The sequence below is a fragment of the Carassius carassius genome, chromosome 38 (genome assembly GCF_963082965.1).
Source record: "Carassius carassius chromosome 38, fCarCar2.1, whole genome shotgun sequence".
Lineage (NCBI taxonomy): Eukaryota > Metazoa > Chordata > Actinopteri > Cypriniformes > Cyprinidae > Carassius > Carassius carassius.
The window spans coordinates 11,687,326-11,704,923 of NC_081792.1; the positions used below are offsets into that span (position 1 = coordinate 11,687,326).

The 17,598-nt window shown below is 35.2% G+C and overlaps 2 protein-coding genes across 4 annotated transcripts in view; both read left to right on the top strand.

The window, feature by feature from the left end:
- The first annotated feature begins 3,833 nt into the window (after window positions 1–3,833).
- zgpat (zinc finger, CCCH-type with G patch domain) lies at window positions 3,834–9,319 on the top strand. The gene is made up of 7 exons (XM_059529159.1): window positions 3,834–4,000; window positions 4,275–4,855; window positions 5,696–5,829; window positions 6,086–6,253; window positions 6,351–6,473; window positions 7,887–8,286; window positions 8,647–9,319. The coding sequence occupies exons 2-7, from the start codon at window positions 4,320–4,322 to the stop codon at window positions 8,783–8,785; spliced, it is 1,500 nt and encodes a 499-aa protein (XP_059385142.1). The 5' UTR covers window positions 3,834–4,000; window positions 4,275–4,319; the 3' UTR covers window positions 8,786–9,319.
- Window positions 9,320–10,816: 1,497 nt separating this feature from the next.
- Window positions 10,817–17,598, top strand: part of LOC132119317 (dynein heavy chain domain-containing protein 1) — a 46,665-nt gene continuing 39,883 nt past the window's right edge. For 2 of the 3 annotated variants that reach the window (XM_059529160.1, XM_059529161.1), the window contains exons 1-10: window positions 10,817–10,947; window positions 11,039–11,212; window positions 12,051–12,254; window positions 12,358–12,468; window positions 14,682–14,838; window positions 15,339–15,590; window positions 15,684–15,827; window positions 16,744–16,819; window positions 16,950–17,170; window positions 17,306–17,549. In XM_059529160.1, coding sequence (XP_059385143.1) covers window positions 11,139–11,212; window positions 12,051–12,254; window positions 12,358–12,468; window positions 14,682–14,838; window positions 15,339–15,590; window positions 15,684–15,827; window positions 16,744–16,819; window positions 16,950–17,170; window positions 17,306–17,549 — 1,483 coding nt within the window. In that variant the 5' untranslated portion in view covers window positions 10,817–10,947; window positions 11,039–11,138. The remainder of the gene's footprint in view (window positions 10,948–11,038; window positions 11,213–12,050; window positions 12,255–12,357; window positions 12,469–14,681; window positions 14,839–15,338; window positions 15,591–15,683; window positions 15,828–16,743; window positions 16,820–16,949; window positions 17,171–17,305; window positions 17,550–17,598) is intronic. The other variant, XM_059529162.1, reaches the window with a different exon arrangement.

Sequence of the window (17,598 nt, forward strand, 5' to 3'; positions counted from 1 at the left end):
AATTAGGTATTTGTTGTTATTATTTACACTAGGCTTTTTCGTATGTGATCACTCGTGTGTTATTGCCAATTCAGATTTTAAAAAAAAATTTTTTTTTTACATTTTCTTTCCCATGTCCTTCAGTTCATTTAGTCCGAATATATGAGGAGAATATTTGAGCTATAACATCCGGTTAGTGGGTTTAATTGTATTTATGTAAAAAAAAATATATATTTTTTATATATATATATATAAAAAAAAATATATATTTTTTTTTTATTTTATATTATTATTACTTTTTTTCTCACGTTTTGAAAGGGTAAACTCTGGTTCACACTCCAATACAGTAGGTGGCGATAATGCACCTAACTTTGGTGCTACCCGCCATAAAACCGAAGAAGAAGAAGTAGTATAACTTCCGGTTGCAATGAAATGACTTCCGGACACAAAATGTTAATGCTCTCTCACACGCGAGAATGTTTCAAAGTTTTTATATATTTGCACAGATATATAGTATTTCACTTATTCGCACAAGTGTTTCAGTGAGTATCGCAAGTGTTTCAGTGTGTATCGCAAGTGTTTCAGTGTGTGTCGCAAGTGTTTCAGTGTATATTGCAAGTGTTTCAGTGGGTATCGCAAGTGTTTCAGTGAGTATCGCAAGTGTTTCAGTGTATATCACAAGTGTTTCAGTGGGTATCGCAAGTGTTTCAGTGGGTATCGCAAGTGTTTCAGTGTGTATCGCAAGTGTTTCAGTGTGTGTCGCAAGTGTTTCAGTGTATATTGCAAGTGTTTCAGTGGGTATCGCAAGTGTTTCAGTGGGTATCGCAAGTGTTTCAGTGTGTGTCGCAAGTGTTTCAGTGTATATTGCAAGTGTTTCAGTGGGTATCGCAAGTGTTTCAGTGAGTATCGCAAGTGTTTCAGTGTATATCACAAGTGTTTCAGTGGGTATCGCAAGTGTTTCAGTGAGTATCGCAAGTGTTTCAGTGTGTATCACAAGTTTTCAAAGGGTTTCGCCTCAAACGGCCTCCCATATGCTACTCTTAAAAGGAATGCATTAAAAGATTGCTTTACTCCCTTAAAAAAGTAACTTATTGCATTACTTATTATGGAAAATAATGCATTACATTTACTTTCGCTTTACTTTTTCTCACCTGAGCTGGACTTGCTAACACAAAATAAATTGTGTCTCTGTGTCTCGTGCGTTCGCGCAACGCGCATGGCCAGGTACTCTTCTCCAGGGGCGCCCCCAAGGGCCACCCCTAGGATGATTTTCAGTGTGTAACCTACTATAAATTTAAATGCAGAATGTAAATTCGTAATAGTTTAAGTTTATAGTGGGGGGAAAAAATAAATAAAAATGCAGCACATGCTGCAGCCACCAAAAAAGATTGCAGATTGGCAGCACCGGAGTAGTCCTGCCCCCGTCGCCCTCCCCCGTCCAAACAAATCACAGAGTGTGCACATACGTCTAGATGGTCTAGACTGGTTCGCATACGCATTTGTAGTGCGTTCTTTCACTGGAAATTTAGAATTATCACATTTTTCAAGATATGGGGCAGAAAATTTATAGATCTATATAGTTTATATAATTTCATATAGTTATTATCACACGAAGAGTTACATTTTTCTCTAAAAGTCAGCATAATTACAAGTGTGACATTGCTTTTATACAACAGTTCAAACAAAAATCATTCCAAACACAGCCACTGTTTTGCGTCTCTGAGCAACATGACAGTGATTCGTTCCTGAATAAATCAACCGTTTAAATAATTCGGTTCAATCGCAATGACTCACTTATTAACAGTGACTCACTGCCACCTACTGCTGGTTTTAATTTCATATTTACGGTACCTTCTTATTTTTAAAATAATTTCGAACATCAGTTTTCAATGTTTTATTTTTAAAATATCAGAACATTATTTATTAATTTATAACTGCAGGCTAAAGTTACCATGTCCCACAGAGCTGCATTAAACAGTGTGTAAAAACATCTCAATGGCACTTCAGATGCAGCTTCTGTTTTCTCTGCATTGCAAAGATCATTTTTGTTGATACTGATTGCATTTGCTTGGTAACAGCCCAAATGCAAGTATTTGACCTAAAAGATGGTGCACACTTCTAGAAAGAATGGCGTAAAGGTAAAAATAAAAAATTCAGGAGTCATCTGTCAGCAAAATTAGAAATAAGATATCAGCACAATTAAAGTGACATTATTGTCTATTTATCGTTATTGATAAAATCCCAGAAATAACAGGGATACCATTTTTTTTGTCAATATTGGAAACCCTTAATAATTTTCTCTTTATTTTGTTGTGCCACCCCAAGATTTACTGTGGCCTCATCTGGCCACCCCTGTTAAAATTTTCTGGAGGCGCCACTGCTCTTCTCTTTGATTTCTTTCTCTTTGCTCTTGGCATAAACGCTGTCAAAACTGCAACAACCAATCGGAAATAGGCTTCAACGACTGACCAATGATAACGCGACATCGTACATGGAATCTTATTGGTTGATATTGAACCGCACATAATGACACAGTTTATTATGCTTATTTTTTTTGTCACTGGTTTAGGATTATTTTTTCAGTTTTTATCCTGCAAAATGTCCTCCTTTTGGGGGTTACAGAGATTGCCACCCTATTCTTGATGCAGACGTTTGTATATCTATAAAACTTGCTCTGATTAAGTTTGACATTTTTACAGTGAATGTGAGAAGTGAAGTCCAGAAGCCACAATCATCCATCAAAGAAGGTCTGTCATGCTCCTCTTGCTGTCAGACATCAAACAGGCCATCGGTGCAGAAAAAAACCGTCAGATGTTTTTGGCCTTGCAGGCCTATAAAACGTCAAACAATTACCACCAGATGGTGTCAACTGTTGTGAGTTTATTGACTGAAAGAGATGAAGACATCGCTCTACTGGAACGTTAGTCAGTTTCTTTAAGATTCATAATAACCATTTACATTTTGAGCTGTTAAAATCCTTGACTGGAAATTATTGTGTCACAAACCAGGATTCAGACGTGGCATCAAGTCAACCAAATCAAGGTATTCTTTGTAATAAGTGTAAATATTATATTCTGCTATGGGGGTAGTAATTATGCTAATTATTCTTAAATATCTTTCTATCAGAATCTCAGTTTCCTCCAGGAAAGACTCAAAGCAATCATCTTTCTTTTCATGATTGCTGCTAAGATATTGATCTTCATATATATATATATATATATATATATATATATATATATATATATATATATATATATATATATATATATATATATATATATGAAGATCAATATCTTCAAATCAATACATTTGACCAATTAAGTCCACACACACAAGAAACAAGAACAATCTTAATCTGAGAAGAGGGGGAAAATATTCATAAAACATAAACTAGTAAAAAATAGTTCAAATGATCTTCCTTCTTCCTACAGCGGGTGAGCTATTGTAATCTAACAGTATGTCATTCTTTCGTTATACAGACTTTTTCAAAGATTCAATTTCTAATAAAAATAAAATACGTCTTGCAATGCATTTCGCAATTTTTTTTAAATTTATGAATATAATATTTACCTTGCTAAATGTAAAAATGAACAACATAATCATTTTGCTTTTGTGTGAATAAGTGCAAATAATTAATAAAATAACCGATATAGGATGAAGGAAAGCCAGTGCTGACCGATCAGTGTTGCCAAGTATGTGGTTTTCTCGCGGGATTTGTCTAACACTCTTGCCGCGATTTAAGTTATCCCAATAACGTGATATTTATCCCTTAAAATGCAAATTTTACCAGGAGAACAGCACCAAAAACGTGTACTTTACCCATCCGAATGTGATTTTTACCGGGGAAGATAGGGATAGTTTTGCGTAGCAATTGTGAAAACCTGGCAACCCTGTGCCCGATGACGACAGTGATGTCAAAGTTGAGCGGCTCCCAATGAGCTGAAACCGAGTAAATCTCACCGTCTCTGTCCGTACAGAAACAAAACACTGCTAAGAAGACGACAAACAGCAGATTTAAAATGTAAGTCCGTGATTTTCATGTTATGTTATGTTAGCCGGTTACAAAGTAAAATCCTGTATCTGAACTTAAATAAATCAGTAAACTAGCTAGAGAGAGCTAACGTTTGGGCTCTCTAACGTTAGCTTGAAAGCTAACCGGCATAATTGCATAGTCTCCACCTCAACTCATATATATATCTCACAAGAACATTAAATAATGTTTTCTGATATGTATGACGACTGTACTGTTTTGCATAATGTAACGAGACTGTTCTTTGCCTGTTTTATCCTTGCAGTTTTATCTCCGTGAGCTCCTGTCATGTAAGTGTCTGATCCTCACTATGGATGAACGCAGTCTGGAAGAAGCCATCAGGACCTACAGCGCTCAGCTTCAGCAGGTGGAGGTGGCGTTATGTGCTTGTTTGGGCTCAGAGGAGCAGGCTGACCTGCTGAAGCTGAAGGAGGACCTGCAGCAGCTCATTGAGCTCACAGAGTCCAGCCTGGTGTCTGTCAAAAAGAGCCAGTTGCTGGCTTTGTTGGAGGAGCCCTCGACGAACCAAAGTGCCACATCGGTTCCTCAAGAAACAGCTTTAGACGATGAGTTTGCTTCTTTCTATGCTGAACTGTCAGAGGACTCTGCTGAGGTAAAACTAAACTCTGAACCTAAAGACGTGGATATAAGTGGCACTAAGGTACGTGCTCCGTACCGTACCTCATGGGGAACCCTGGAGTACCATAATGCCATGGTGGTCTGCCCTGAGGAGGCAGAAGGAGAAGAGGCTCGAGTCCGGGTGCTGTACCTTCATCCCACAAACAAATCCATGAAACCCTGCGGCTTCTACCTTGAGGACAAGTGCCGCTTCATGGACAACTGCAGGTGCTGTTTTACTTCTTCAGTCATTTTAGTTTTAATCTGTGCTTGCTATACAAAGTGAAAAGTTTTTGTCTGGCTTATATTATAATATTCACAAAAAAATAATAATACTGGTTTAAAAAAACTATTAAAAAAACCCTAAAAACTAACCATTTTCATCAATTTTAAATTAAATTAGGTTGAGTAAAGATTTATATGTTTTTATCTTACACCTTTCATTCCTGTGAGTGCACACATCTTATTCAGTATTTTCATAATTTTCAAGGTAAATTTTTGTAAAATAAATATCTTCTATACATAAACTTGCATAACATATATAAAAAAAAAAATAATAATAAAAATAAAAAAGATATATATATATATATTAGTGGTGTTGTCACTGTAAAAAGTATTTTTATACGTCTCATATCTTTGCATTTTTTAAATAATTTATTACATGTAATTACATCCTTGAAAATATGTTTCAATATAATTTTCAATATAATTTAAGTTTTATGAAAATATACTTTCTTATGTAATTATTAAATGTGATTATTATTTTCATAAAACCTTTCAATCATATTTTCAACTTAAAGTAATTTTTTACAAATGTAAATGCATTTATCATAATTGCATATATATATATATTATTATATATATATATATATTTTTTTTTTTTTACAAACTAAACTCACTTGCCTTTTATAAAAACATTATAGATCTTGACATATGTTATGACTCAAGGGGATGCAGTCCCCCAGACTCATAGCATGTGGGGATCCTGTCTATGATGGCATTTTTTGTTTTCTGTAGTTTCCTGTATGTTGTTTGCAGCTTTTTGTTGACTGATGTGTGTGTTTTCAGGTACTCTCATGGTGAGGTGGTGTGTGTATCAGAGCTCAGGGACTTCCTGGAGGCTGACATCAGTAACATGGAGTTGGGCTCTGCGTGTTTGGCCAGGCATGAAGATGGCATTTGGTACCCGGCCAAAATATCAGGTACATTTTCAGAGTTCTTTCACTGCCATTAACAGAAATGAAGAACAGAGATTGCAATATGATATAATTTGTTTGTTACCTTTCCCACAGTTCACAAGAACAGAGAGAGAGAGAGATTCCTTATTGATCCCCAAGGGGAGATTTAATGGAAAATAGCGGCAGTTTCAGAAACACTGCACAAAAACACAACTCGATTAGGCAAAACAGACATAGATATTACAGGTGTGCATGAGACATTCTGCTTCTCTTTCTCCAGAGATTGAAGGCGAGTTGTACACAGTGAAATTTGACTCGCTGCTGCTGAAGGAAGCTGTCCTGGAGGCTGATGGGATCATTCCTCCTCTTCGTCAGGATGACAGTTCCTCCTCTTCCTCATCAGACTCTGAGGATGATTCTGACCAGTGTGATGCTGCTTATGCTAAAGGTGTAAAAGCATAATTACAACATCTGGAATATCGCGTACTGGAATGCACATTCAACACATTGTTGAAATCAAAAGCTGACTTTGTGTCTAATTACAGTATTCAGATCAAGAGAGGAGGACATGGCCCAGGTAAACAGTGCAGAGTTTTGCGGTTGGGAGGCTCACACACGTGGCATTGGCTCCAAGCTCTTGCTCAAAATGGGTTATGAGTTTGGTAAAGGTAGGTGACTATATCAGAGATCGGTCTTAAAACCATCAGAACAAATGTAAAAGTATTATAAAAACTGTCACAGCATTTGCTTTTCTGTTATTAGTAACAATAAGGCAAATGCTATAAAACATCAGTAAAATTGGTAGCATTCAGCAAATTAACTTTTAATATAAACGTGTCTTTGAATATCTAATCTGAATATCTAACCTTGCAAATTTGTCAACTTCAGCTGTGAGATTCTCTAAAGTGTACGCATTTGTGCATTGCAAAAAAAGAGTGTGCTCTGTGTTTAACAGTCAGTGGACAGGAGAGTTGGGCTGTCACTGAACATTCACAAGTGGCAAAATTTGAACAGTTGATTTCAAACTATGCGGTGCTATATATATATATATATATATATGTTCTCTATATGCTACAGCATATGTAAAATTAGCACTATCTTGTCTTTATTTGATATAGTATATATATTTCATTTAGGGATGGGACGGTTCGCTGAAAAAAATCGAACCGCTCGGTTCTCCACGCACGGTTCAACTTAAATCTGACAAAGCATCTGTAATATGGTTTGCTATAAATAACACGTAAAACAAACAAAGTTCAGCATATATATGTTCAGCATATATATGTTGGTTAATGGAATGCGCATACTGGCTTCCCAGACATTACAACAACAGCTATGGGAAAAAAAAAAACCTTGGACAAACCATCGATAGCATGTGTGCAAAGTCAGAGAACACAGAACAGAGAACATCTCAGTAGTAAGCCTTCTTCAGTAAATCTATTCAGTGAAAACTATCCTACAGCAGACATAGCCGGCTGAATGTAGACTACTGTATCAGTGCATTCTCTTAAAGTGACAGTCTTTATATTAATCGAACAGCAACAACAAAGAAATCACTCAATGCTCTTGATTAAAAAGCTAGAAAAGACCTACCTAAAAAAAAAAAAATGAAAATCACTGTTTATTTTATTTACTTTGTATTTATTTATCCTATTGTATTTATTTGTGCTGTTGCTTGTAGTTAGAATATTCTTTTTTTTTTTGAAAGTATAGTTTTTCTATAAACATAGGACATACTGAACCGTACTGAAATGGTGACCCTAAAACCGTGAAACAAACCGAACCGTGAAAAAATTGAACCATTCCACCCCTAATATGATTCCAGTGCACACAAACTCACCAGATTAACAGGTACACTGCTGGTTGCAGTGTTTGTTTAGATTTATTTTTGCATTTATTTATTTTAAAAATGTAAAAATTACATTTAAGCAAATGTTATGCATGTTTTTTCTTCTTCTTGCTTTAGTGTTATATATATTGGTTTTATATTCGCTATCGGCCCCCAAAATCTCGTATATCGTTCAACCTCTAATTTCTATCTTGTGCATATGTTTGTAACAGTTCTTTCTGTGCATGCATAGGTTTGGGGAAGACCCTCTCTGGTCGAGTAGAGCCAGTTCAGGCCATGGTTCTTCCGAAAGGCAGCTCATTGGACATGTGTGCTGAACTCACTCAGAGAAAGACTGCAGCTGCTATTGCTAAGCACAACCCGGCCTCTCGCAAACTGAAGGCTAAAAAGAGGAAAGCCTCCACATCAACACGCCACAATGTTTTTGATTTCCTGAACTCTAAGCTTGGTGACACAGCTCAGCCTGCGTCTCATTCATCAAGCTCATCAGTCACAGGTGTAGAGGCCTACCAGGGTAGAAAGAGCACCAAACGGTCCCTGAACGTTCGTCTGTTCCAGGCTACGGAGAAAGTAGCTCAAGTGGAGAGAGAGATCCAGCAGCTCACGAAGTCTCTCAGTAGACGAAATGGAAGGTGTTCTTTCCTCACTTTCTTTGCACGCGGCCAGCTTTCTTTTCTTTGTTCCTTTCATCGCCTTCTCATTCTTGATTTTACCCTTATCAGTGTTGCAGAAGCTACTAAAGGAGTTCAGTAGATCTGCTCTTTTGAAAATCTGTTGCACCTCTCATTATTACCATTGCTCTGACATAAATCCTCTGCTTGTGCAATGCAGTGGTGCAAAAATCGCAATGAATTTTGTTGCAGCAGCTCTGTTTTGAAAACTGCTGTTGATGTGGCTAATGAAAACTAAATGTATTGTTTTATTCTTCAACAGTCACCATTACATATTTGTCTTTCTCAGTGTCTTTGTCTTTGCATTCTGTCTGTCCTCAGGGATGCAACAGTGGTCAGTAGAATCGAGGAGAAGCTCACTGCTTCCCGCAGATTACTGGAGCAGCTGAGGGCTCAGGAACAGTCCATCCAGAGAGAGCAGAAGAAAGCAGACACACACAAGAAAATGACTGAATTCTAATAAATCTACTGTCTTTTGCTGTTATTGGGATTTTGTTTAGTGTGTATAAACGTTAATACATCTATCAAAACTTTAAACATGTCTGTATGATAATGAATGTGTGAAATGCATTTTCCTTTGTTTATTGCCCATCAGAATCTTGTTTTTTGACATGAACTGTATCTGATATTCAAACTGATTTTTTTTTTTTTTTTTTATTAAATGATTTTTCTAAGGATTCGGTCCTTTTAGATACACTAGGACAGTGTGAGGCATAACCTGCAATACATTTATAAAACATTGTGGTTAGTGTATAGTATACGTTTCCTGAGAAGTCAGTTTTCTGGAAAATAGCTAGGTGTAAATCTGAAAGCTAGGGCAGAATAAAAGAAGGCCAGGCCATTGTTAAACTATTTATTGGTTGGTCAATAATGCTGCTTAATAATGAACGAGACGCCACAGAGAAATGCTGTTCTTTTCTGAAACTGCTAAAACACAAACTAAAATGTTTTGTTTTTCTGCTGGTTGGTTTTAATGAAGTTTGTGGTGCTTTACCTTAGCCAGGCTAGGAGACCAACTTAAGACCAGCCAGAGTTATTTTACACTCATTGAGATACTATTATAGTTTTTATTAATATTTGGAATTAGCCTTTATTATTATATTTCTTGCCATTTATATACTTTTTACATTTTAGTAGTTTTGTTTCTGTGTAGTTAAATTTTATTTTAGTACATCAGGCTATAAATATATATATATATATATATATATATATATATATATATATATATATATATATATATATATATATATAGGTAGGTAGTATTTATTTCAAATAACGATATATATTTTTAATGGTTTTAATTTTGATTCCGGTAATTAAATAACCATGAGACCAGCAAACCCAGCATGGACTGATATTATTTTTTTTCTTTTCCTTTCTTCCTCATAAGGAAAATAACAAATTATGCAATTAGTACGCTACCTTACAGTGAGTCTTTTAACATTTTATGAATCTTTATTACATTATGAATAGGCTAACCGTTACGCGGTTAACATTTGGCAACTCTATGGTATAAATGTATTTCTGAGCACGAAATCACTGATGTTTTGTCGACAGACTAGAAGGTCCCTTTAAATGGGGCTTTTCTGAAGGTTATTCCTGATTTTCTTAAAGTAAAAACCCGTTCCTATTCTTTACTGTGAAAGTTTGATCGAGTTTGTTACCGTTCCCATGACAACAGGAAGCGCGTAAACACAAATGCGCTGAGATTTGATCCCAGGTAAGACAACTTTACACACTTCACCTCTTATGTAATTAATAAAATAGTTACCTACTTATTTTTTGTCACACGTCTATCAAAACCGCTATTTATTTGTTATCCTTTTTTGTCTGTTAACAAACTTTCTGCAATTGTGTCTCGTTACTTGAATATAGACGTTGCGTTGGTAGCATAGAGTATAAACCGTGGAAATAGCAATATAACATTTCTATTATCACAAGTGTACGTTAGTGTGCTTATACGTATACTTTTAGGTTAAAATATGCTCCTGTGAACTGTCAACTTGTCAAGCTTACGTTAGCCTACACCATTTGAAATATTTTAGACAAATTTTTAGTTTTCTCTGTTATAAGGTATTGTAGGCCTATTTTGTAAATGTTTTGTTTGTAGTAATGCAGTATTAAGAAGTCAAGTTGACCTAATTTTTGTTTATTGTTTTGACAAATACTACTTTTTGATTCATGTTGCCAGGACATCATGAAACACTGGATGCTTTTTCAGAAGATGGGTTTGAAGTGGACTCCCAGTGCAGGCAGTGATATCTCAAACTGACTTTTAACCATGTCTTCACCCAAGAGAGAGACTCAAGGAAATGGCTTCTCAGAACCAGCCGTCACCCGAAACAAGAGAAGAAACAGTCTTGAAGCTGCAGCTTCTCAGCCTCGACTGCTGCTTCGTGAATCTCATACTGCCACACCAGCATTTAAGTGTGAACCCTCACCCTTTCGCTCCCTCAGCCCTCCATTGTCTCCACCGCAATACGATCTGTCGTTTGTTAAACTGCCTCAGTTAGTATCACAGGTTTGCTCTGAACTGCCGGTCAGAGAGACTGTGTGGCGAGAAGGGCGCCGTTTTGTGACACCTGTCAGAGCGATTCAGCACTCGAACGACAGAAGATTCAAGTAAGTTGAGTATTACCAACTTATTCCATTCATTTACTTTTTCTGTACTTTCCTTTGAAGATTGTAAATATAGTTTGTCTTCATTTTGAAGGTTTGAACATGAGAAGCCTGCAGTCCCAAGAGAAAAGAATAAAACCAAGAAAAATAGGAAACCTAAATACAAACCACTCACCGGAGCTGAGGTAGTTGAGATGCTAGCCAAGGAAAAACATCTAGGGGAACATGAATTTTACTATTTGAAGGCTTCTGAAGATGGACCTTACAGGTGCCAGTCCTTTTATTTATTTATTGAAAATCCCAATGTTGTTTTCTCAATAAAAATTATTTGCAAATCTGAATAAAAATTCTTAATAAACATTGCTTGCAAATTTCTCATTAACCGCAATTCTTGTATTAAACCTTTGTTTATTTTCACTTAGATTTTGTATTTATTTTTGGCACTGATTGATAATAGGTTTCTATGATCTGAGTTTATTCACCACATGTTTTTGAGTGAAAATAAATCTATACAATTATTTGTGAATAATTTAGCCAATGTTCAATGTAAAAGTAAAGTACATACACTCAGGCCTATTATTAATCAGTTCAAAAAAGAAATACAAAACCCATTCTAACTGAAAGAAAACTCTGAAGGGAAAGTTCACCCAAAAATAAAAATTGTCATCATTTACATTCCCTCAAGTTTTTCCAAACCTGTATGAAACCTGTATTTCTTTCTTCTGTTGAACACAAAATAAACTATTTTGTAAAATATGGGTAACCAGAAAGTTTATGGTCCCCATTTGACTTCAATAGTATTGTTTTGCTATCATCAACTCTTTGGTTACCAACATTTTTCAAAATATTTTATTATGTGTTCAAAAAAAGAAATAAAACTCATACAGGTTTATTAACAGCTTGAGGGTGAGTAATTTAATTTAATCTTTGGGTGAACTATGACATCTCTCTGGATCAAAATGATCAAAACAAAACATAATGGTTAAATGTATTTCACTTGAATGTATTTCTTTCAAATTAACTTGTTTATTTGCAGTATAGTATTTTAGTTTGATATCAATTTTGAGTAAGTTTATGTTGATTAAGTCTAATTTCTCTTTTATCAGACCATATGACTTGCGAGTGGTCTCACGCAGTGAAGTGGGCACAGATTACTACACCAACACTTTCACAACCATAATACATGTGCAGAACGACTGCTGCATTGAGCTCTGGAGCCTGGGAGAGTGGACACGAGAGTCTGCGCTTTGGGGTGCTGTAAGAAACATCCCATTTTTCAGAGACTTTGTACTGCGCAAGACCTTCGAAAGGTGACTTACCTTTAGTCTTTATGTTGTGTTAACTTTGGAATGTGTGACTATATAGTTGTTAATACAAGCAGTTTTCTAACTGTTACCTTGACAACTTTTTCAGGTGGCACAGGAATGCACACAAGGCTACTGTCAAACGCAGGATTGACTTCCTTCCTTCTCAGCTGCTGATAGCAGTGCCCCAATTCAGGGTTGCCTTATTACATCTAGCCAGGTTTTTGTCCAAAAAGCCTACTGTATCATGTTTGATTTGATATGCAAACTTTTTATTAGGGAGTGAAGACCTTGATACATGGGTCTTTTTGCTGGGAAATATATATATATATATATATATATATATATATATATATATATATATATATATAAATGTGCTGGTCATATAATTACAATATCATCAGAAAGTTGATTTATTTCACTAATTCCATTAAAAAAGTGAAACTTGTATATTATATTCATTCATTACACAAAGACTGATATATTTCAAATGTTTATTTATTTTAATTTTGATGATTATAACTGACAACTTAGGAAAATCCCAAATTCAGTATCTCAGAAAATTAGAATATTACTTAAGACCAATACAAAGAAAGGATTTTTAGAAATCTTGGCCAACTGAAAAGTCTGAGCATGTACAGCACTCAATACTTAGTTGGGGGTCCTTTTGCCTGAATTACTGCAGCAATGTGGCGTGGCATGGAGTCGATCAGTCTGTGGCACTGCTCAGGTGTTATGAGAGCCCAGGTTGCTCTGATAGTGGCCTTCAGCTCTTCTGCATTCTTGGGTCTGGCATATCCCATCTTCCTCTTCACAATACCCCGTAGATTTTCTATGGAGTTAAGATCAGGCGAGTTTGCTGCCCAATTAAAAACTGGGATACCATGGTCCTTAAACCAGGTACTGGTAGTTTTGGCACTGAGTGCTGGGGCCAAGTCCTGTTGGAATGTTTTTTTTTTTTTGCCATAAGTCTATAAATTTTGTTACACCTTTACTATAGTGATTATTTTGACTTATGTCTGTTCTAGAGATGTTACAACTTTTTGATAAAGCTCTTATTGGTTTTCTTTTGGAAATATGTTTCAAATTCATCCTGAATGCATTTATGACTGTAAAGCATATCTGTGTGCGTCAAAATTGCGATTAAAATCAAAATAGAAAAATTGATCAAAGAAATCGCGATATTTTTTTTTTTTGTCCATATCGCACAGCCCCAGTTCATTCAATAAATACAGTTAACAATCAAGCTTCTGAGTACCAAGTTATTAACCCAACAATAGTGGGGTCAGTTAATTTTTTTGCAGTGGGCCGCGCAAACGTGTTTGGTTGTGTGGGTCGCGAGTTGAAAAAGGTTGGGAACCACCGATGTTGCCTACAGAACTAGACTGAGAGACCATTTAAAGGCTTTGCAGGTGTTTTGAGTTAATTAGCTGATTAGAGTGTGACACCAGGTGTCTTCAGTATTAAACCTTTTCACAATATTCTAATTTTCTGAGATACTGAATTTTTGATTTTCCTTAGGTGTCAGTTATAATCATCAAAATTAAAATAAATAAATAAACATTTGAAATATATCAGTCTGTGTGTAATGAATGAATATAATATACAAGTTTCACTTTTTGAAAGGAATTAGTGAAATAAAATTTTTGATGATATTCTCACTATATGACCGATATATATATATATATATATATATATATATATATATATATATATATATATATATTTTTTTTTTTTAGAAAAGTCATGTTGAAAAAAGGTTTTTAAGGAACATATATTTGTTCTCTCAATCATCATTGTATTGCATTACAATATATGTTTTGAAACTACAGAACTTTGAACATAAGAATAAACATTTAAATATCATCTCACTAAAACATATTACTGGGAGATATAGAGTGACAACTAATATTTCTATGCATTTTATGTAAATAGTCTCTTATACTGTTATAAATATGTCATTGATTTACATTACAAGCTATCAGAATTTTTTAATTTTGTAATTTTATTAGAATCTTACTTTTTGGCCATTTAAATATCAGCGACCGCGACAAATTTAATTTTGCTTAGGTTGGGCCTCTGAGTAAAACAGGTAGTTTTTTCCTCCTTGAGGATGAGCTTTAGTTTATCAATATATATCAGCACCCCATCACTCTCCTTCTTGGTCAAATAGCCCTTGATGCCTTCAGTGTGACTCTACAATTTTCATAGTCATGAAAATAAAGAAAACTCTTAGAATGAGAAGGTGTGTCCAAACTTTTGGTCTGTACTGTATATATATATATATATATATATATATATATTATTTAAAGGTTCAGTAAAACTTACTATTGTTTCATTTGTAAGGCTTTACAGGGTTAAATTATATTAAAGAAGTGTTGCTATAAATATTCACATTTTGCTCATCTCAAAAGCTTATTTTATTTTTTTTAGATTAACTGAGGAGCTAAAGCAAGTCAGTTGGCTGCCACATGATGATATAAGGACTTATACATTATTAGATTTCCAAACTGCACTCCTGGAAAAGATTCAGGCAGCTCAAGCATCTTTAGATAGTTTCCTACATTGTTATGCTGCGACACTTAGTAAGGTAATGTTTAACGCTTTCAGTTCACTCAAAATTCTACATTCTGTGATCATTTACTCCCTTGTGTCATTCAAAAACAGGACTTTCTTTCATGGAATGCAAATACAGTTTTTAGCGTAATGTTCAAGCTGCTCTTTTCCATCTTGAAACTGAATAATTACAACGGCTGTCAAGCATTTTCAGTAAATAATGACTTACATTTCTCACACAAAATCATACAGACTTGAAATATATCACATGGAATATATCACATAGACTACTGCTTTTTTGTCCTTGGAATGCATCACTGGTTCCCATCCTCTTTCATTGTATGGGAGAGAGAAACTTGAACATTCTTCAAAGCTGCTTCATTTATGTTCCACAAAAGATAGTCAGTCAAACAGGTTCAGAATGACAGAGGTGAATACAGTAAATGATGAGAGAACACTAATTTCTGGGTGAAGTATCTCTTTAATGTGAATATATATATATACGGTACTCGTAGTAACATCATTTAATTGCAGGTAAGGGATGAGACTTACCAAGCACATCAGGAGCTCCAAATGAAAGTGGAAAACTCAAAACTCTACCAGAGCACTCAATCCCTACACGTTCAGCTCACCTACCATAGAAACCTCCAGAAAGAGCTCAGTCAGGCAGAACAAGCCCTACAGTGGCTGGGAAACCTGGCTGCTCTAGCTGACCGCATGACTGTTCAAAACCTTGTCACCATCTCAAAGCGGGAGATCACTGCATTCCTAAACAATGTTTTAAAAGTAAGAGTGGTTTTAGTTCTGAATTGTTATTTGATTTATGATTTATTGTTATTTGTATTTTGGACTTGTTCTGTATTTTAAACTGCCTTTCAGAGAGAAAAGGAACAACAGGGTGGTCTCTTCAAGACAGATATTATCTTTGGAGCAGACGGTCAGCTCACTGTTTTTCCTCCATTGCAATTGTTTCAAAAGGTTTTGCTTGGAGCATTGCTATTAGTAGCAGATTCTGTCCTGCAGGTGAGAAAAAAAGTAGATTAATTATGGTCTTGCTATAATGCCAGAATTAGTCACATTTTTGTTATTTATTTCTCATTCTGGTGATTTTGACACCATTTTTATTGCTCAATCTGTAACTTTTGGACTAGCAGTGTACCGTAAATGCTTTTTATTAGTGTCAGCATACTGCTACAAATAAGGACTTTTTTTTTACCACATTGATGGAAGTATTTAAAAGTATACACTTGTATAAAAAAAAAGATGTACACAAATAAACTTTAGAACAATATACTTTAGTGTGAACTGAATGTAAACTTAATTGAATTAAATGTTCATTGCAATTAAAAAAGAATGTATTATAGTTTAAATTTATGAAATTAGCTGAACTTTAGAGTATTTGACCCACTTAAATAAAAATGTACAGTAGATAGGAAATATGGTTAAAGTGTACTGCCAAATGTACTGGCAAACATTTAAAGTGAACTAAAATATTTTATATAAAACTTTAATATCAATTAAACTTGTGTGTCATTTATGTAAATGTATCTATAATTACACATTAAGATTGCAATTTAACACAAATTAAATTATATTCACTTTGAATGTTGAATAACACACTTCAGATAAAATAGAAGAAGATATTGTTGAATGATGATAACAGTTCCCGGTACCGATTGACTTCCACAGTATTTTTTTTTCCCTACTATGAAAGTCAATGGGGACCAGCAACTGCTTGGTTACCATGACAGATTAATAATGACAGAATACAATTTTTTGAGTGTTTATCCTTTTAAGTAAACTTGAGTGGCCATTGATTTAATTAATACTACATTATCTGCAAGTACAGTTAAAAAAATTGAAGTACAGTACACTACAAGTGTAAATTCAACAATTTCTTTTGCACAAAGTTTTGCTAAACTGTTGATGTGATCTATAGGTGTTTGACTCCTGCAGTTTGTCATGTGACTCAAAAGGCTGTTTGTCCAACAGCTGTGTTGAAGACCACATTGCAGGTACCCAGAAGAGCATGTACCATTAAATAAAAAAGTAGCATTCTCCTTTCATATTAAGCATGCACAACATGTAGCATAGCAGTCTCATGTTTTGTATTATTATTATTTTTTTCTTCTTCAAAATTTAAAGCCAAATGTTGTGAAGTAACAGGTCCAGGCAGTGTTCCCTCACAAACGGAGCATGATATGTCACCCCAAACCCAAATGCCAGTCACTATGAACTCCCTCAGAGTTCAGGGACAGAGAGTGCGAGGCCATTATCAGCCTCTGCCCCGAAGACTGCTGGAGTGGAACTTGAAGGTTCACATTGAAACACAAGAGTTTCAGAATGAGCAGAACAAGATTACACAGGTATTCTGACTTTTTCGTCTGTATGCATTAAATTCAAATACCTATTATGCCTAGAACAGTACATATACATCCAGGAACACTGCTACTCCACAAAACAAACAGTGCAGTTATGATTCCCTTGATTTTATTGTGTAGGATGCCATTACAGAGGTGCACCAGCTGTGTGAGAGCCACTCTTGGTTGGCAGATGTTCATTTGTTCACTGGTCAGTGGAGTTCAGCCTCTCTAGAGACCCTGAGTGGATGTTCCCCCCTGAAATATGAGGAGCTGATCAAGAAACTTCATATTTGGATGGACAGAGTTCACAGCTTGCCTCCATCTTTTACTACATCAAATAAGTTGTTCACTGTCGAAATCTCCAACTTCCAAAAGGATATCGGTGTGTATTTCAAGTGTCTACAATTCCAATCAAATTTTAAAAAGCCCTA